General features: G+C 33.8%; 1 protein-coding gene across 2 annotated transcripts; it reads left to right on the plus strand.

Annotated features, from left to right (window-relative positions):
* The first annotated feature begins 8,540 nt into the window (after window positions 1-8,540).
* Window positions 8,541-19,980, plus strand: LOC127127938 (probable helicase CHR10). Of its 2 annotated transcripts, none has more exons than XM_051057205.1 (17): window positions 8,541-8,919; window positions 10,446-10,530; window positions 11,210-11,288; window positions 11,391-11,548; window positions 11,660-11,788; window positions 12,077-12,257; window positions 12,567-12,702; window positions 12,823-12,940; window positions 13,224-13,313; window positions 15,582-15,689; window positions 15,770-15,973; window positions 16,915-17,040; window positions 17,124-17,785; window positions 18,342-18,487; window positions 18,888-19,052; window positions 19,544-19,658; window positions 19,747-19,980. In XM_051057205.1, exons 2-17 carry the CDS (start codon window positions 10,507-10,509, stop codon window positions 19,769-19,771), a joined length of 2,466 nt encoding a protein of 821 aa, XP_050913162.1. In that variant the 5' UTR covers window positions 8,541-8,919; window positions 10,446-10,506; the 3' UTR covers window positions 19,772-19,980. The 2 variants fall into 2 exon arrangements, with proteins under 2 accessions (XP_050913162.1, XP_050913163.1); XM_051057206.1 differs by having other exon boundaries at window positions 10,446-10,453.
* The last annotated feature ends 1,462 nt before the right edge of the window (window positions 19,981-21,442 follow it).

Below are 21,442 nucleotides of genomic sequence, written 5' to 3' on the forward strand. Positions count from 1 at the left end.
ACGCAACTGCTTCACTTTCTGATACTCTACCCCCATGGGTAATGCCTCAACAACCAGGTTATCTCTCACATGCACGTCATCCACTTGGACCACATGAGACATATTTAGGATGTATCTCCTCAACTGGGACATATGAGACACATCATGAAGATTAGAAAGCGACAGTGGTAAAGCAATCAGATAGACCATCCCTCTTATCCTCTACAAAATCTAGTATGGACCAATGAAACATGGAGTGAGATTTCGAGACTTCAAAGCTCGACCTACAGCAGTTACTAGAGTAACTCTAAGGAACGCATGACCGCACTCTTGGAATTCAAGTTCTTTCCTCCTCTTGTCATGGTATCTCTTTTGGCGACTCTACGAAGCTATCATCTTCTCTTGAATCATTTTAATCTTCTCTGTCATATGTTGGATAATCTCATGCCCAATTACAACACTCTCTCCTGATTCATACCAACACAAGGGTGTCCTACACCTTCTACCATACAACGCCTAAAACGGTGCCATTCTTATACTCGAATGGAAACTATTGTTGTAGGTAAACTCTATCAACGATAAAAATCCATCCCAAGCAACTCATTTCTATAGCGTACAAGATCTTAATAAGTCTTCTATTGATTGGAGAGTCCTCCCCATTTGACCATTTGTCTGTGGATGATAAGTAGAGCTCAACTGCAGCTTCCTCCTAACCGTTTTCTACAAGCTCTCCCAAAACCTTGAAGTAAACCTCAGATCTCTATCAGATACGATACTGGAAGGAATGCCATACGGACTAATAATCCTCTCAATATACATCTCCGTTAGTTTCTCCAATGGATAATTAAGTCTCATTGGAAGGAAATGAGTCAATTTAGTCAACCTATTGACGATGAACCAAATCGTATCATAACCTTTCCCTGTCCTCGGTAAACCAGACACAAAATACATCTTAATGTTTTCTCATTTCCATTCTAGAATAGACAATGGCTACATCAAACCAAACGACTTTTGATGCTCCACCTTTTACTTCTGACAAGTCAAACACGCGTACACAAGGCTAGTAACCTCCTTATTAATTCCTAGCCACCAAAAGATCCTCTTCAAGTCTTGATACATATTAGTAGCACTGGGATGAATACTCATGCCACTTATGTGACCTTCATCAAGAATACTCTTCTTAAGCTCTGGCACATCCGGAACACACACACGGTCTCGAAATATTATCACTTCATTCTCGTCGATTCTGAAATCACCACATTGATCATGATTAATTAAAGTTAACTAATAAATCAATTTTAAGTCCATCTTTTGACCTTCTCTAATTTCTTCAAGAATATCACTGGTAAGCTTTAACATACCTAACTTCACACTTTGCAGCGTGACTTCACAAACCAAACTTATTTCTCCTAATTGCCTACAAAAACTTCCTCCTTCAATTTCATATGTATTCTCCTTTTATAGGCATGGTGTTTCACTCATATGGAAACGAAATAAAATCCAAAAAAATGATCAATTATATGGAGAATAAAAGCTAATAAATTTAAATTATGGAGTGAATTAAAGTGGATTATTGCATTTGTTGATTTTTTTTATCTCATGAGATATTAAACAAGAAGTGTGAGACTTTAGAGAGAGAATAGATTTACTTTCAAAATATTTTTTATTTGTTTTTTTGTAATTATATTTTTTTTACATTTTTGTTAAATTAAATACAAATTATTCTTTTTTTTACTCTTAATGAAGGAACAATATTTAATGACTAAATTTTTTTTTATATATATTTTTTAAGACTCTTTTTAGAATAAAAACGAAAAATGCAGTAAAACAAAAACACAATGTTCACAATTTTTTGTAGTTGTTTGGACAAAGTTGGGGTGCTACATAATCCATCCCGCCTCTTGTATTCTTTCTTTCTCCCACGATCATATTTTTGGCCATCTTCCATGGGCTATTGGGTGACCTTCTATTTCTTGATCAATTCATCGATTAGATCATTCAAGTATACAAGTTCGTCAATGTTGTGACCGTGACTCTCGTGGAAATAACAAAACTTTGTTTTATCTTCCTTATCTAATTCTTTCACTAGGCAAGGGTTTATTATCCCCACTTCCTTGAAGTTGATATTCACACATTTTTGCATGGTTTTCTATCTTGATGTGTTTATGGGGTGTAGGATGAGAATCTAGCACCGGGTCCTCAGTCTTTGTCATCCTTGCGAGGATTATGGTCTCTTTATGTTTCCTTACCATTTCCTGATATGTGAATAGACTCCTATTAGTGTGAAGTTAGGTATGTTGAAATTAATGAGTGGTATTCTTGAAGAGATCGGAGAGGGTCAGAAGACCGATGTGGGATTGGTTGACTGACTTGTTTTAATCAATCAGAATAAGGGCGGTGCCTTCAGAATTGATGAGAATGGCATGATGAGGTTCAGAGACAGAATTGTGTACTAAATGTACCCGAGCTTAAGAAGAGTATTCTTGAGGAGGGTCACAAAAGTGGGTTGTGTATTCATCCTGATGTCACTAAGATGTATCAAGACTTAAATAAATTATTTTGGTGGCCAGGAATGAAAAGGGAAGTAGTTAACTTTGTCTATGCTTGTTTGACTTGTCAGAAGTCAAAGATTAAACATCAGAAATCGTCAGGTCTGATGCAACCATTGAGTATTCCAGAGTGGAAGTAGGATATCATTTCCATGGATCTCGTAACACATTTACTGAAGACGGCGAAGGGATGTGGTTCTATTTGGGTGATTGTTGATAAGCTGACTAAATCGACTCATTTCATATCGATTAGGATCAAATATACTTTACAGAAGTTATCTAACCTTTATATTGAGAATATTGTTAGTTTGCATGGTATTTCGTAGAGCATTATGGCAGATAGAAGATGAAAACTTCGTAGAGTCGCTAGAAGAGTTACCATGATAAGAAGAGGAAGGAACTTGAGTTCCAAGAGGGGGACCATGTGTTTTTTAGAGTTACCCCTGTGACGGGTGTTTGTCGAGCCTTGAAGTCTCGAAAGCTCACGCCACGTTTTGTTGGTCCATACCAGATCTTGCAGAAGATAAAAGAGGTGGTCTATCAGATTGCCTTGCCACTGCCACTTGCTAATATTCATGATATGTTTCATGTGTATCAATCGAGGAGATACATTCTGGATCCGTCTCATGTGATCTAAGTGGAAGATATACAAGTGAGAGAGAACCTGACTATTGAGGTATCACACATGCAGATAGATGACGGGAAGTGAAGAGAGAACCTGACTATTGAGGCATCACCCATGCAGATACATTATGGATCTGTCTCATGTGATCCAAGATAGATGACTATTTGATTAATTGGTATTTTAAATTATTTGTTGTATGGTTATAGGGGTAAGTATCCTTGAAGCAGAGGTATATAAAGACTAAAAGCTTGGTATAATTGTTTAGAATTATTTAAAATTTTAATTAATTATTAGAATAAATAGTATTTTAGTTGAATTAATTAAATAAATAATAAAATGATGGAATTGAGCCATTTGTAAGAATTGGAGGAAATAAGTGGTAAAAATAGAGAAGTTAGTATTGAATTGGGCAAATTTCATAATTAGACAAAATGGCGAGGGAGTATATATTCTAAAAGCAGGGAAAGAGCTAGGTGTTTAGAGAGACATCAGATATGTAGAAAAGGGGCAAAAGAGAGAAAAAGCAAAAGCTAGGATTTTGAAGAAGGAACCATAAAGATTGCTCGATTCATCATCAATTGTTGGAAATCTAAGGTAAATGAGGGATAAAGGGCATTCAATATATGTGTATTGCATGATGGGGTAGAGATGGGAAGTCCTTAATCTCATTAGGGTTCTAGGTTTTCGTTTGATAATGTGTTATATGATGAAATTCTTAAAATTGGTTGGTCAATTTATGTTTATATGTGTTGCTATACTTGAATCCATGTTTGAATGATCATGAATATATACATATTATGTTTTGCCATTAATAAGCATGTGAAAGCTTGAGTTTTGTTCATGATGATGAGAAAAATTATTGTCGAAATTAATGATGAAATTGCTATGAATTATGGTGAAGTAGGTGATTTATATGTTAATGACTATGCTAGTATGATTCACTGTTAAAAATCATGTTTGGATCTGTTAAATTTGTGTGAAATAATTTGTAATTATGTATGAGGGTTTTGAGATGAGAGGGATGAATATAGTAGGAGAGAAATTGGGATTTTTGGGAAAAACTGCGGTTTCAATCGATTGACATTCCTAGTCAATCGATTGCATGTCTTCAAAAAAGTAAAAAAAATAAGCAGTGCAATCGATTGCAGGGGGATTACAATTGATTGCAATGCTTGGAAGTGTGATTTTTACAAAGTCAATAGCGAAACTTTTTTATGTGACAATCCATTGCACCAAATTGCAATCGATTGCACCAGGCCAAATAGTGAAAAATTATTCTTTTGTTTTCGTTGCGTTGTGCGACAATTTTGGCCGTATCTTTTGATTCGTAGGTCCAAATGATGCACTATTTAAAGCGTTGGAAAGGTAATACACTGAGCTACCTCATGGTAGTGATTGGTGAAAGGTTAGAGTGTTAGTAAATTACCTAGTGTAGGGATGTTTGTGATGACTTGTATGATTGGTTAGGGAATAGTTATGTTTATAGGATGATGTGTTGTTATTTTGGTGAAGTAACATGAACGAATGCCTATGTAGTCATGTTTGGTGAGTTATTGTTGTTTATTGTGGTTTATTGATATCGTAACATGAATTGATTGTTGCTTATGATGAATAATGTGATGCATAAATGTTGAGATGTGTATGAAGATCCTTTTGGTGAGTCTTTTTGTGATAATGCATGTTGTTGAGAGTCATGCATTATGGTGTACGGTCTTCGGTCCTATTTTGGTGTGCTCTGGTCCTATGGTGGGGATCGAGAGCAAGTAGTCAGTTTCAGGTGGGAATCAGTGAAGCGTTATATATGGCGATGGTAACGATTGGTGTGCTTTGGTACTATGGTGGAAATCGGGAGTGAGATGAACCTGAGTGTTCAAGAATGGTATCACATACATAATGAGTTAGTTGATGAGTACATTTGCATATATGACTGCATATGTTGTTGATTTTTCATGATGTTCATGATTGTATGTGATTATGTATTTGTTGTCACGAATAGGGTGTGAGAATATGTTGTTGATGGTTGTGTAGTGAATCTGTGCTTGATGTGTATTCTCTATCTTAGCATTCTTTACACTATTTCTATTTGTTTGTTGTTTCTCACCCCTTTTGCTTTCATGTTGTCCACCATGGACATCTTGTTGATACTCAGGACTAGAGTTTGCTGTTGTAAGTGGAAGTTAGCTCTTGGAGTTACTTCATTTAGTTTCATCGTTGTTTTAGAAGTCTTGCTCCGGTCTTGTAACATTGGGGTTGAGAACATGTTTGTTTGCTTATTATGTTGTTGAAGTTAAATTAATTATTCAGTTTATGTTGGAGTTATTCAAGGGTTGAATATGATAACTTTTTACTTTGAAAATAATTTCTTATGATTTGAAGATTGAGACTAAAAGTCTAAGTTGCAATGTTTTTTTATTTGAAATAAATCGATACCGCCACAATGATACCTTAAGTGAAGGTGAGCGTACGATGACATGTGTTGTATGACTTTAATATTCTCCACTGTGTGTTTATTAAATACTTGATTTATTAAAGGTTTTGTCGGTGGTGACACCTTAGATTGTCGTGTAAAGCTTAATATATAAGTTTCGGGGTTTAGGGTGTTACATAATACACTGATTGCTTTATACGCTGCACTTGGAGAGGCGACTATCTTTGAGACTAGGAATCTTATCGGTTATAAGAGTCTATTTCAGGTATGAATTTTTTTTGTTACTTATTGATTCGGTTCTTATTTATGACAATTTTAGATTTGCAAATGTTCTTGTGTAATATTGGATATACGAGCATTTCCTCTCCATTTGTGAGAGGCGGGTTATTCCTACCACTATCAGCTCCACACAGGCCAAGAGATAGAATTTCAGGCATGCACACCCAAGAGGTGTTATGGAGTACATGAAGAGGATTGATGCACTGATTGTAAATGATGTCATCTGGACACCCTACGTAGATCATAGAATACATCAAGAGTTCGATGATACTTCACTTTTTTCAAGTTATCTGCAATAGGAGACCTTAGTGGCTAGACACTTACCTGAGAGGTGTCTGCGCCAATTTGGATATGCATAGTACATCCCACAACCATTCACTGCTATTCCATCTAAAGGCATTGATAGATTGGTTGTTAGTAACATTATTGGTTATGCCCATGCCATTAGAGATCCTGCAATAGAGGTTCAACTTCATGCGCATTGTGTGAATGGGTACTTGGAGTGATACCTTATTGTATCACACCCACACATAATCCCACCTAGGGAGCATGGAGACGATGTTGGATATTCTCATGTTGGGGGGCATTCTGACGGTGTGCCGCCTCCATCGCCTCCACATGGTGCGAATGACGCTTAATTCCTGCAAAGTATAACATTTATTATGGATAACCTCATGGGTTTGGTAAACTCAAAGGGTAAGGTTTATACTTTGCCATCGTAGAAAACACACTGAGCCTGTGGGTGGGTGGGGGCCATTTGGACATTATTATCATGTTTGTCTTATTTGTATATTATGTGTATTATTACTCAAACTTTTGCACCACACAATTTATTAGATAATATTTTGTCACTTCCATTATTGCAGGATAACATAACATTTAACAAATAACATAATTCAAGACAATTAAAATAACTTTAGACATGCAATTACATAACTTAACATATTTTTAAAAAATCTGGTATAATAGCATACCAGATTTTTTAAATAAACTACTGAATCTTTTGATTTATACATGATATTTCATTTATTTTATTGGATTTTTTTTACCGGACTTTTGACAAGTATATGTGTATTATGAAAAATCGCGGGGTGTCAGGTTAAATTTGGAGGGTGGCAGGATAAATTCTTGAATTTTACTGATTAGTTGCACCACCTCATATTTCTCTTTTGTTTACAAATTACTTTTAGGTTTTGTTGAGAGTTTGGACGGAAAGGGAGATGTGAACTTTGAAAAATAGGATGGATTGAATGAAAAGAATAAAATAATTTTAGTTGTGAGAGTTTTGGAGGATTTGTTTTTATTCATAACACCAAAATCCCCATAATTTTAGGAACCTCAAAATTTGTATTAAAGAAGAGTTTTGATAAATTATTCAAATATAATTTTTATTTTTATGGTATTTCAAAAGTAAAAGATATATTAATGATAAATATTATTTTATCAATCTAAACATTTTTTTAAATATTAAAAGTTCTTTTTTATTAAAAAGAAATCATTTTCAGAAATCCTTCCTTCCCTTCCCCTCTCCTCTATTGAAATGTATTCATTTTTTAAAATGCTTTTGTTTAAATGAAGTATTAAAATGATTTATTGTTAATTATTTTTAGTCATTTTCATAAATTTTAAAATTTTTGAATCACATTTAAAATATGAAAAATAAGGACTAATTTATAATTTTTGAAAATTTAAAGGATCAAGTTTTAAAATTTAAAAATTATTAACGATTTATTTTGCAGTTTTTTGAAAGATTTTGGGGTGAATTTTTTAAAAATAAAATATGAGGATCATATTGCAAAATTAAAAAAATTAACAATAAATAATTTAAAATTCATATTATATAGAGTGAATGCACAATTCAAAATTTTTAGTTTTTGATGACATTTAAATTTCTTAAATTTAACTTGAATAAAATACTTCATAAATTTATATTATTTTAACAATTCTCCATATTTTTTATCTAAACAATAAATTTTAGTTAAATCATTTTAAATTCTCTCAAAAAATTACTTTCTTTCATTAAAATACTTTATCTAAACACACTCAGAATGAGTTTGGATGAGGTAATTAATATTTTTTAAGAAATTCAAAATTTTAAGCAATTCAAATGATGCAATTGAAATTTATTCATTTTTAAATTTTTTTATTCGGACGAAATATTAAAATAATTTATTGTTAAATTTTTGAGATCATTTTCATAAATTAAATTTTTTTTGATGATATTTAAAATATGAAAAATGAAGATTAATTTGCAAATTTGAAGGGATTAATTTGTAAAAATATAATTTTTTTAGAGATTTATTTGCAATTTTTTTAAAAAATTGAAGAATAAATTTGAAATAATTATTTTGCAAAATTTTAAAAATTAATATTAAATAATTTAACATTATCATTATTCTTTATTTTTTTGTTTCATTTTAAAATTCGTTAAATTTATTTTAAATAAAATATTTTACAAATTTATATTATTTTAATAAATTTTTATATTCTTTTATCAAAATAATACAATTTGATTAAATTATTTTAAATTCTTAAAAAAAATTATTTCCCCTGGATAAAAATTTTCATTCAGACAAATTCTCGGAGTCATTACTCTGTCTGGACTTGTTAACTTGTATTTTCTTTGGCTTTTTGTAATCCAAAAACTAAATAAATTGGGATGTTAAAATATGATTACTCATTTTGAACACCCTGAATAGGCTTGGCGAGGTTAAGAAAAAACACGCGGAGCCATTTCATTCATTCCCTCGCAACTTGTCAGTTCAAAATACATTCATTACCGACTCGTTGCCGCTAACTCACTCGTTGCCGCTAACTCACTCGTTCTTTATATCTGCACCGAGTTTACGGTTTCCGACTCAGTGTCGACGCCATGAACCTAAGATACGAACAGAGGCTCCAGGTCGCTGCTAGAATAATACTCGACGACGATGCACGTCCCGGTGACGCGCCGCCGAGTGAAGAAGAGCTTGGGATTAAAGCAACTCTCAAACAACATCAAGTAGAAGGGGTTTCGTGGCTCATACGGAGGTATAAACTCGGCGTCAACGTTGTCCTTGGTGAGATAGCACGCTTTCATTTTCAATCTTCTTTAAAGAATGTTAGAGTAGTTTGAAACAACAATGGTGATTATTTTGGTCTTGCCAAAGCAAAAATAAACCCTAAAATGGAATGTATGAAATTTATATAAGATAAAAGTTAAATATGAAGTGAAATTTTAGAGTAAACGTCCATTTTAGCCATCCTAAGTACAGTCACACTCACACATGTGTAATCTTCTTGGTTCTCCCTTTGTAAATGTATCAAATTGGTTTTTTGATACCAATTTAATCCCTGAAATTGAAGCTTATTGTATCATCTTTTCTTAGAATGTGTGAGTTGGACCTATCTCATCTCTATAAAACCATTGCCCTCACTTATAAACACAACATATGTCACACCATATTTCTAAGCAATGTGAGACTAAAATCATCCCTTCAAACCCAACACAATGAAGGTGTTGGAGTCTACAATGAAGGCAAGCAAAATGTTGCAATTTAGACGACTGGGAGTAGACCACAATGCAGGCGGAAATTCCAACACACGCCTCACGCACAGTGAAGCGTGGACAATGCGGGAAGTCCAACAAGTAATCTAAGATAGACTCTCTGATACCATCTTAGAATGTGAGTTGGGAATTCATCCCTACAAAATCGGATTTGTAAGGTGAGGATTGCCCCCACTTATAAACACAACACATGCCATGTCTCTAAATAATGTGAGACTAAATCCAAACCTTCAAACCCAACACAATGAAGGTGTTGGAGCTGCAATGAAGACAAGTCAAATGCCACAATTTAGGCGACTAGGGACAGACTGCAATGAAAGCGGAAATTCTAACATCTTCGAAGAACAATTTGATATTTGTTATAAATGCTGGAATGGAGATAATGTGTGTTGTGGCATGTCTTTGGAGGACTAAGTGCCTATTCGGATGCATGGCGGGGCATGATATTCCTTTGGACAAATGTGATTTGAGTATTTTTGGCTACTCTGTATCAGAATTGATTTTGCCTTAAAATCTTGTTTGACTACAAGCAATAAAAAGTGGCCTTTTGTTAAATTGGAAATTGCGCACTTAGTTTTAATTTTTTTAGAATTTGGGTTAGACCTAACTCAACTCTACAAAACCGACTTATAAACACATTTTTAGACCTTATTTTGTCTAATGCAAGACTTTTATAAACACATGTTCGAACTTTATTTCATCCAAGGCCATTTAACATTAAACTTGCTTTGAAAGTAAACTTTCTTAAATTCAGTTTCACAAGGTAGTTTATCATTTCAATCCCGCATGCTTCCGGTAAACCCCCACATTTTGGCAGTTTCTCATTTCTCATTTCAAATGTTCATCCAAACATATATGAAAACATCAAAGGCGGGATTTTTTTTATAACAAAGGAAGACAGAAATTGGGAGTTGACAAATGCTGTGTTTTTTCACTTGTTGTTCTGTTTTGAAGGTTTAGACTAGGTGATTTTGATATTACTTCTGAAGAAACAATTTTTAATTATGTTAGTGATCATAATGTTTCCATTATTTGCAGGGGATGAGGTATCTACTCTTCATTCAATTTTGTATCAGAGTCTCTATGTAATGTGAAAGGGATGATTTTTTTCTTCATCTTATTGGTATTGCAGTCGTATAAAGTTTACCTTCTTAAATTGTTATCCGACACATTTTCTGTTATTATCATTATTATGTACAAAATCTACATGTATGTACCCATTAGAGGGGTGGTTTCGTGCTTCTTAAATATCACATGTTTCTGGGAAATTGCTATTTACTGGCATGTAATATTTCTGTGTCATGATTTGTTGGAAAATGCATCAATGTTCTTTTTTTTTTTTAATTGTTTCCTATTAAGTCCGTTTATTTTCCATTAAGGAGAAATTGCTTGTAATTTATTGTATTCTCTCTTTATAAACCAGTCTTGGGCTGAAGAATAAACATAACAGCATTTTACCTATTAGCTTCAATATATGATGTTTTCTTATGAATTGAGGGCAATTCGTTTTAGGTGTATACAATATTCTGTTAAATTACATTGCATTTGAGCTGCATAGTTAATAGTTAGTCACAGTCATTGTCATTGTCATATGTCTCATTTGTCCATGTGTAACAAGCTGCATTATCTTAAAATTGTTAACTGATGATAAGCAATGCACGTGCTTTTGAAAATTCTAAGTGTTGACCTTTTTTTAATTCTGCAGACAGAACTGAAAATTAGGTTTGTTGTCTTGTCTTTGGAATGAAAAATATGATTCCTGATGTATTAATTTTAATGCCTTTGCGTATGAATGTTGACAGATGGGATTGGGAAAGACACTGCAAGCTATCTCATTTTTAAGCTATTTGAAAGTGCACCAGTTGTCACAGGGGCCATTTTGTAAGTGAAAGAAAACTTATATTTGGATAGTTTTTTTTTCTACAAAATTTCTATAGAGATGAACACTTATCCCTTTTCTTGCTCCCATTTTACTTTTTACAGTGGTTTTATGCCCTTTAAGTGTGACAGATGGTTGGGTGTCTGAGATAGTCAAATATGCCCCTAAACTAGAAGTGTTAAAATATGTTGGTGATAAAGAATATAGGCGCAGTCTACGAATGAAAACACATGAACATGTAACAAGGAAGCCAACACATGATGTGAGTTTGCTATACTTTCATTGGTTCATTGAATCTAAATGGCTTTCTTGCAATGGTTGGATTTCCTAATGAATTTTCACTTATGATTATTGCAATAAAATTTTTTGGCAGGCCAGTTTGCCTTTTGATGTGCTGTTAACATCATATGACATTGCACTGATGGACAAGGATTTTCTTTCTCAAATACCATGGCAGTATGCAATCATCGATGAAGCCCAAAGGCTAAAAAACCCGTCAAGTGTACGCTAAAACTAACTTAAATGCCTATGTATAATACTATAATACTACATCAAGAGTATGCTTCTGTATGTTAAATTTGTCATGCCACTTTCATTTTTATTGATCAGCAGTAATTTGACAATCTTTGGCTATTTACGTTGGAATATATTTCATGTCATGAGCTAGCTAGGCTTAATAGGCACAAACCATGAATTTCAGACTGTTTGATACTTATTGTTAAAACTGGCAATTTAGTCACACAGCCTGAGATTATTGGACTGTGGTAGTTAAACTTCTTAACCTTTACAGGTTTTATTTAATGTTCTCAAAGATGTCTATATCATGCCAAGACGGTTGTTGATGACTGGCACACCTATTCAGAACAACCTTTCTGAATTGTGGGCATTGATGTTTTTTTGCATGCCATCTGTGTTTGGGTCACTAAATCAGTTCCTTTCTACATTCAAGGACATCAGTGATCTTACCTCAGGTCAGGATTATCATTCTGTTTTATAACTTAGCATCACTGGATTGTAATTTGTTTTGGCTCTCTTGGAAGTTTACCACAAATTTACAGAATCTGAATGCTGTACTGTAGATTTTGATCCATTTAATGTATATTTAGTGTTAGTATAATTAATCTAAAGGATTTGAAGAGGCTAGCCACGTGATGGAAGGTTTGTCATCCATCCAATTGAGTGCCCTGTGATTGTGCAAAAAAGTAAATTTATTAAAAGGAGAACAAGATTTTTGACTTGCTTTTAGCATTTTCTAATTGTGGCAGCTTTGTTCTGAACAGTTAATGATTCTCCAAAGGTTAAGGAGCGGCTTCAAATCCTGAGAAGTGTATTGGCTGCTTTTATGCTTCGACGAACCAAATCAAAGCTTATGGAGTGTGGAAGTTTAGTGCTGCCACCTCTCACTGAGACAACTGTGTATGTTGTACTTGTTCTAATTAGATACTACCTTGCACTTTTTATATCAATGAAACTATAATTTATGATAACTAAAATGCAAAGTTGTTCCATTGAAATTTATATTCCATCCCATGACAGGTTAGTACCCCTTGTCAGCCTGCAAAAAAAGGTCCACATGTCAATACTAAGGAAGGAACTTCCAAAGCTAGTTGCACTATCTTCTGGAACACCAAATCATCAATCACTACAGAATACTGTTAGTGAAGCTCTTGCTTTTCTCATTTCTGTATTTAGCAAATCCTCTAGTTCTAGTATGCCTAGAGCCAGATGCTAGATTGATTCATATTTGGTACTTTTCTCATTTAAAATCACTTTCCATTTTCGAAAAGATGCTGTGATGATGTGCTTTCATTCTATGTTTTTATTTCATTGATTTTGTTCATATTTGTATGTTTTGTCACATATCAACTACCTATCATGTTTTTTGTATTTGTTTCTTTCACTTTGAAGTTAATGGTTAATATGATTCACTCTTTTAGGTGATGCAACTAAGAAAAGCATGCAGCCATCCTTATCTCTTTCCGGGTATTGAACCCGAACCTTACGAAGAAGGTGAACATCTAGTTCAGGTAATTATCACACTATATTTTTACTAGATAACTTTGGACCGATCCTACCTTAGGCTCTTTAGTCGTACAGTCATTGTTAGGGTAAGTTTATGTCTTATCTTGTTCTCTAAATTGCCTGTTAGTATTGCATCTCTCACAAATAGGACAAAAAGGGCAATGGAAGTGTAGAAAATTAAAGAATTAGACAACTCAGATGCAAAACATTGTAAGTAGGCTTTCAAGCACTAGTTAATGACCTCGGTTTCACCATCCATTTCCAGATGGTACGATAAGCTCATTTTCAACACGTGTCTGGCAAACGCGACACACCTCAAAATAGTCTAATAAACAAAGGATTCCTGTCACTCCCCATAAGCAGTGGCATTCCATTTAAGCACACTACCTCCTTTTTAATACTTCAACAACCTTCTTTGCAACATAAGGATGCTTCCAATGGTATATGAAGCGTGCATACTTTGAAAGTTTGTCAACCACAACTATAATTGCTTATAACACTTTTGATTTGGAAAGTCCAGTATTAAGAGATGTCTTCCCATAGTTGGTTGGGGATTGGTAGCGGCTGGAACAATTAAGAAAGAGATGATGCTGAGTGATCCAGAGTAGACCTGGGTTGATAGCCTAAGAGACTGCATCAACTCTTCGGAGAGGAATAGCGTACCTGCAAGCTTCCTTCTGCTTTCTTCCCTTTTCACTTCTGAGAAGACTTCCCGAATTTCCTGAAGTGCTTTGATTCCAAGGATCCTTCCATGAACTTCATCAAGATCCTTGTTTGTCCCAACAGAAACTTGTACTTCTTTTGATCTTCTGGACAACACCGTCTAACTTCTTCATACATGTCCATCTGCTTCCAATGTCTGCAGAGTATGTTAAAATACTCAATGACAGAAACTCTCCCTGTTGAAGTTCGTGAAGTATACTTTTTATCTCAAACACGGCTGATGTGTTGTCCATGTTTGAGTATGTCTCCTTCACCGCATTCCATATATCCTTTGCGGTGTCATAGAACATAAAATTTTCAGCGATCTCGTTTGTCAATTTTTTGGTCGTCCATGATTTGACAGCGCTAAGTTAGGGAGGGATGGTTCAGATCGTGCTCTGATACCATGAAGAAATATGTTTTTATATTTCAATGAAATGGTAAATAATACATAATATGTATATATAGTACAGAGGGCAGAGAGGGGAAAGCTAATTTAACCTAGAAATCATGGTAGTAATTATTCCTATAAATGCTAAGATTAAGTGTGGTAAAGACAGTAACAGTCAACTAATTAATTTACATAAAGTTCTATGAGCTGTACACAACATAATATGATCTGTACAAAATAGAATTTGTTGATTCTAGACAACAGATTCTTTGCTGATCTTCAAATTTGAAGGGGTGGATTTAGTCTCACATTACTTAGAGATATATGACATGTGTAGTGTTTATAAAATTTGTGCAGTCCTTACCTTACATGTCGGTTTTGTAGGGATGAATTAGTCCAACCCAAACATTTTAAGAATAGTCAACTTTGGTCAAATTCGATTTATGTCGGTCAACTTTTGTCAACACAGGTTAACGCTGGTCACTGGCGGGCAACTGTGCTCTTGATAGCACAAGTTGCCAGTCATGTTTAAATTATGCCTGCCAGTACATCCAGCCAGAACATTATTTGGTAAAGCTAATTGCGGAAACAAAGTCTCCTAGAACTGGAGCTATGATGCCATGTGAAAAATAAGAAGAAAGATTTTTTCTTATGCGCTTGAGTGATTTGCACTCCGCCGATTTTCTATTCATACACTCTTTGTAATAAAAAAAAATATTTACAAGAAGATTAATAGCATAACTACTTCCTAAGTGCAAGTATGACATTCTCTAGGTTGATTGCTAACTATATACATGGACCTGTATGTAATTGCTAGTGCTACAACACAACTCTAAATACTAATATTAGTTCCAAAACTATTTACCAAAAACAATTTGGAAGGTGAAACATATTATGGGCTCAATTCGGGTTTGATCTAGCACTTGCTAATCAGTCAAACTAGGCCCAAGGACCTTCTTCGACACTTAGCTATTGCACCACCATTCTTGCTTTGAACGTACTCCCTCCGTCCCAAAATATAAGAGAACAAATAAAAGTTGAGAGAGAGAGAGAGTAAAATGCAATTTGCATTTAATTTTACTTTGAAAAAAATAAAAGATTATATTTTGGGACAAGAAAAATTCATTTGTTTCTCTTATATTTTGGGACGGAGAGAGTATTTATTATCTTTTTCTATCAGGCCAGTGGTAAACTATTGATTCTGGACCAACTTCTTCGAAAGCTACATCAATATGGACACCGTGTTCTTCTTTTTGCTCAGATGACACATACACTTGACATTTTGCAGGTGAATTTTTTTTCTTGTATTGATTGCCCTGTATTAGTTAAATGGGTAAGTTGATGAAATATTCTTCTATTCTAGTACAGGATTTTCTGGAGTTACGCAAGTATTCTTACGAACGTCTTGATGGATCAATTAGGGCTGAGGAGCGCTTTGCTGCAATAAGAAGTTTCAGCAACTCATCAGCTAATATGGGCTTGGATTTTGAAGCTGGCCAAAATGGAGCTTTTGTTTTTATGATCTCAACAAGAGCCGGGGGAGTTGGCTTGAATCTTGTGGCTGCTGATACTGTTAGTTTTGTCTAGCTCTAAACCTTCATTTTTTAAACTAGAACCTGATTACTGATTTATTTTCTTGTCTATTTTAATTTATTATATTTTTTATGCATTAATATGTACAATATGATGAATTTGTCTAAGGTTTCCTTCTATGTAATGCTTGACAATTTTCTGGTTATGTAGTGAGACAAGATCAACGTATCATTGAAAAACAAAACAATGAAAAATGAGAATAACCATCAATAAGTGTGACAATATCTATACTCCTAATAAGTAGGCATGGCATGACTAGGACTCTAACCGCCATAATAAATTGAAGTAATTGGAGACATAGCTCGACGACTAACTCAATTGGGAAATGACTTTAGGTTTATTTTGTATTACCCAACACCAAAGTATGAAGCTTGTTGAAACTAGTCTAGAATGTGGTGAATGTTGGTGAAGACTTGGGACCTGAGAGTGTGCTCCTCTCAAGGTCTCAGGTTTGAATCCCGTTAGGTGCTAACAATTTTTATATTGCGAGTCCATACATAGCTCTGCTCTAGCTTTAAATGGGCCCTCGCAAGTGGACAGTGTAATTGGTCTCTTGAATTAGTCGGTCTTAGGGCCAGATACCGAGTTTTCAAAAAAATAAATATAATCAAGACAAAGTCACACAATATCCTAACGGATAATCATCATATTTAAATATCTCAACATAACTATAATACTCCTTATAAGCTGAGGCAATCCTCCCTTCTCAAACTAGTTTTTGAAATTGAATTACGGTCAGTACGTTTTCAATTCTAATGTCATTTTTGGTCACCCTTGCAAAATAAATAATGGAAGAATGAAAATTAACTTTTTATGTCAATAATTAATCTACTAGACTTCCATTCTCTTAACATTTTGATTCAAGAATTATAAGCTTAAACCATATTTTATAGTATCTTGTGTTCCATGGTATTCTTTAGGTTATATTCTATGAGCAAGATTGGAACCCTCAGGTGGACAAACAAGCTTTGCAGAGAGCACATAGAATTGGCCAGATGAATCATGTTTTGTGTATAAACCTTGTTACTGAACATACAGTGGAGGAAGTACGTTTGTCTATAAAATTTATTATTCTATGACTGCGGATGCTATTTGCATATACTCTAAGAACTCACATGTTACACTGTAGGTAATTATGCGGAGAGCAGAAAGAAAGTTGCAGCTGAGCCTCAATGTAACTGGTGATAATATTCTAGAAAATGAAGATAAAAAATTATCTGCAGTTGGAACCAGTGATTTGAAATCCATCATTGTTGGGTTACGTATGTTTGATCCCAATGAGATCAATGATGGAAAAGACAAGGACATGGACTTGACAGAAATTAATGCAATGGCTGACAAGATAATTGCTATGCGCGATGAACAAATATTTGATAAGGACGATAGGAAATTTGAGGTCAATCCAAGAAACTTTTTAAAAGGATATGATGTCAAGGAAAGAGGTTCTGCTTCTCTCTCTTGTGATCTTGATCTTGATGAGGCTTCTTATCTTTCTTGGGTTAAAAAATTTGAGGAAATTTCTAAATCAAGTTGCGACTCAATCACTGACTTGAGAAGCAGAAGGAACTTAGATGAGGTAAAGAGTAAAAAACTAGAGACTGCAAAGCAGAAGGCAGAAGAAAAGAAGCTGTCTAAGTGGAATGCTGTTGGATACCATTCTCTGAATGTTAAAGACCCTATTAGCCCACCAGATGGGGATGTCATTTTAGATGCTGGTTCTGTTCATTTTGTGTATGGAGATTGTACAACTCCCTCAAACGTTTCTTCATCTGATCCGGCTATAATCTTTAGGTTAACTTTTAAAAAAAATTCTGATTGCATATTTTGCTCTGGTGCACTAAGCTTTTAGTTATTATATCGATGAAATTAAAATCTGTTGGTAGATTTTTCTGTTGTTGGTTTGCTTTCTTCATTAGAAATGAGCAGTGGTATAAAAATTGATAAAATGATAATGCCCTAATAATATAGTATGTGTCTATGTACATGTTTTTCCTTTTGTTTTTTGCATTGATGTTTGCATTTGAAACAAATACAGATAAAGATTGTTTTGGATGATTTTAATGTCAACTATGGAATAGGTAGAACTTAATTGTAAATGTGAGGAAAACCTTTAAGTGAAAGGTATGTTAGTCATAGACAAATGAAGAGTATAGATGAGAAAGAGTATAGCTATGATGAATATAGAAAATGCAACAGAAGACAATGAGATATGCACTATCCTTACATTTCTCTGTAAATCTGTCCTAATATTATCATCAATGGAATAATTTCTCTTTTGTAGTATGAACTGCTTGCTATCAAAGTCTGACTTTATTATTAAGTAAGAATATATAATCTGGTTTTACAGCTGTGTTGACACTTCTGGACGTTGGGGCCATGGTGGAATGTTTGATGCACTGACCAAACTTTCATCGAGCATCAGCGATGCATATGAACGGGCTTCTGAACATGGGGATTTGCATCTTGGTGATCTCCATCTTATAAGGCTTGAAGGTAAGCTCAAGGACAAGCTAATTTCTTAACTTTATATTAGTAGGACTGCATATACATGCAAGATGCTTCATACAAGCGAATATACATGATGCTACCCTGATCCACAGGAAGAAATATTGTTTGTTCTAGTAAAATACTTGATGTGACAGACTACAGTGATGAATAGACATTAGAAATAATTATTCAGGCTGCTGAACTTCTCATTAATGGGTATCCTCTAAGAGGTGATAATGGATTTTATTCATGTTACTCCAAATACATAATGAATAGTGTGGCACATGCATGTAATTATAACTAGAAAATTGTAAAACATTTTCCATTTGCTACATTTAGTTGGGGGTTAATTTCAAATATATGCTGAATTGGTATATGCTTCATTGTTGTGCCTTTTTACTTATAGATGGCTGTGATGATCAAAATATGGATGGTAATGCTCCCAAAATGGTTGCTTTAGCTGTGGTTCAATCTTACAACCCAAGGCGTAATGTCCCTCGAAGTGAAACCTCACTTGTCCACTTGGAAAGCTGCTTATCGAAGGCAGCGTTCTCAGCTGCTCAAAATTCTGGTAACATGCTTCCACATTGATCTAACCCGATATTTTATTATTGTACAATATATCACATTTCCATTTCGAGTTTATCTTTTTGCTCTTCTGTTTTATTGGCTTTTGATTCTGCATTCGCATCCAACAAGAGAAATTTGACACATTATTTGCGTCAAATACTGAATAGTTGTCAGAGAGACACCTTGATCTTGCAATACTACAATGTATTATATGCACTATCCAATCATATAAGCACAAGATGAGAAAAACTTGGAAGGATTTTATATTTACAAAAGTGTGGACATTGAGTGCAATAATCAAGTTAATGTAAAGCAATATTCATGTTTCTCATTGTTACGAAAATGTTTAGACTAGAGAACCTAGTTGCTATAAGGATGAACATTCAGACCTTAAGCTATAACTTGTTCACAATCACTTCAAAATTAAATTGTGACGAGTTGGTGTCTCAAACTTACTGATACAAATTAAATTCTTTTGATCATTTTGCAAAGCATCAATACACATGCCACGGATTGGTTATCAAGATGGATCTGATCGCTCTCAATGGTACACCATAGAACGGCTTCTAAGAAAATATGCCTCCATGTACAACATAAATATATACGTGTAAGTTGTAATTCTTTCTTTCAGATCAACATCAGATTTAACAACATTTGATTACAGTATCGTTTATCTGATCTTCACTTTCTTACAGGTATTATTATCGAAGATCACGATAAGGATCCAGTAACGAAGATCACGATAAGGATCCAGTAACAAAAATGATAGTTCATATGGAAAAAGAGCTTGAAGATATGTTTCCCTATTACGTGTGGTTTCTATACGTGCACATGTGTGTATGTATGTATATGGAAAAAGAGCTTGAAGATATGTTTCCCTATTACGTGTGGTTTCTATACGTGCACATGTGTGTATTTATATATATATATATATATATATATATATATATATATATATATATATATATATATATATATATATATATATATATATATATATATATATATATATATATATATATATATATATATATATATATATATAAAAACACAAGTGTAATGTTTTGCAAATCCGTTAAAGTCTTGGAACAGAATTACATGCTGAGACATGACTAAGAAATTTGGTGTCATGTCTGACTGACCATGCCATGAAATATGTTTTTACAACTCTTGAATTGATGTTATTGCCGTTGAAAATTTAATAGTTGAGTTCAACTGTAAGTCGTTAGTTTCTCAATTTGATTAACTTAACTTTGAATATATAAAAAGGTAAGACAATTTTTTAATGCATCCTATATATTATTTGCGTACCACGTGAAAATACTAAAATGTTCACAAATTTTAAAGATGCATCTTCAGACGCATCAAATACATACAACCTTGGTCATTTTTAGTGACGTCCTAGAAGTTGGATTTTTTTTTTAAACCTGGAGATGCATAAATGCGTAGCAATATCAGAGTCAGAAACCATAAATTTATATTTTGGAAAAATAAAATTATCATTCATAACATAAAATAAACATTATATAAGTGATTTTAATATAAAATAAAACATTACATTTCAATATTCTGGTGGATGCTTCAACATCTTCATGATATCTTCGGTTGATCTTGAAATCATAGCTTCCATATCAAGGGGAATTTTTGTTTCAAAAGGAAAAAATGTATTTCACATAACCCTTACATCTGCATTTGTTTTGAGCTCAAAGTTGTTGAACTCAATCTTCTATTCGTTGTCATCTGACGGTGAACGGTATTCAAGCTTGACAATTTTTCGATTGTCTCCATAAGATAGGAGATTATGGACTTTGTATTTCAGATCTGCAAAAGAGATGTACTCGTTGAGCTTAAACTTTTGCCCGAGTGTTGCGTTGAAGAAGGAGACAGTTGCAACATACCAGATGGTGTTTATTTGTGACATTTGAGACATTTTTTGTTGACTTAAATAATCTTTTGATTCTTGTATATTGACGAGTTTTTGTTTTTCGTTCCTGTATCTTTTTTTTTGTGTGGATAAAATCCTTAAAAGATGAATTTCATTTGATTTTAGTTTCTAAAGTTAAAATCCGTAGGAAACCTGCGGATTTTCCTTGCAGATTTTAATTTTTGGGACTAAAATAAAAAAAAGATTTTAATATTCATGGATTATTTTTAGAAGAAAAAAAGATAAAGGGACGGAAATAAAAAACACGACAATTTACAGGGACTAAAAGACTATTTAAGCTTTTTTGTTAGTGTGAAATTAAAAGCAAGAGCCCCTTAATTTAATTTATAGAAGTTGTGGACAAATGTGAACCTCAAAAAATCTAGCATGCTGACTTTGGAGATATATCTCTGATTCGACACCCTATTATTATTTTGTTTCAGAGATACATCCCCAAAACATATCCT

This window comes from Lathyrus oleraceus, chromosome 3, assembly GCF_024323335.1.
Source record: "Lathyrus oleraceus cultivar Zhongwan6 chromosome 3, CAAS_Psat_ZW6_1.0, whole genome shotgun sequence".
NCBI classification, from domain to species: domain Eukaryota; kingdom Viridiplantae; phylum Streptophyta; class Magnoliopsida; order Fabales; family Fabaceae; genus Lathyrus; species Lathyrus oleraceus.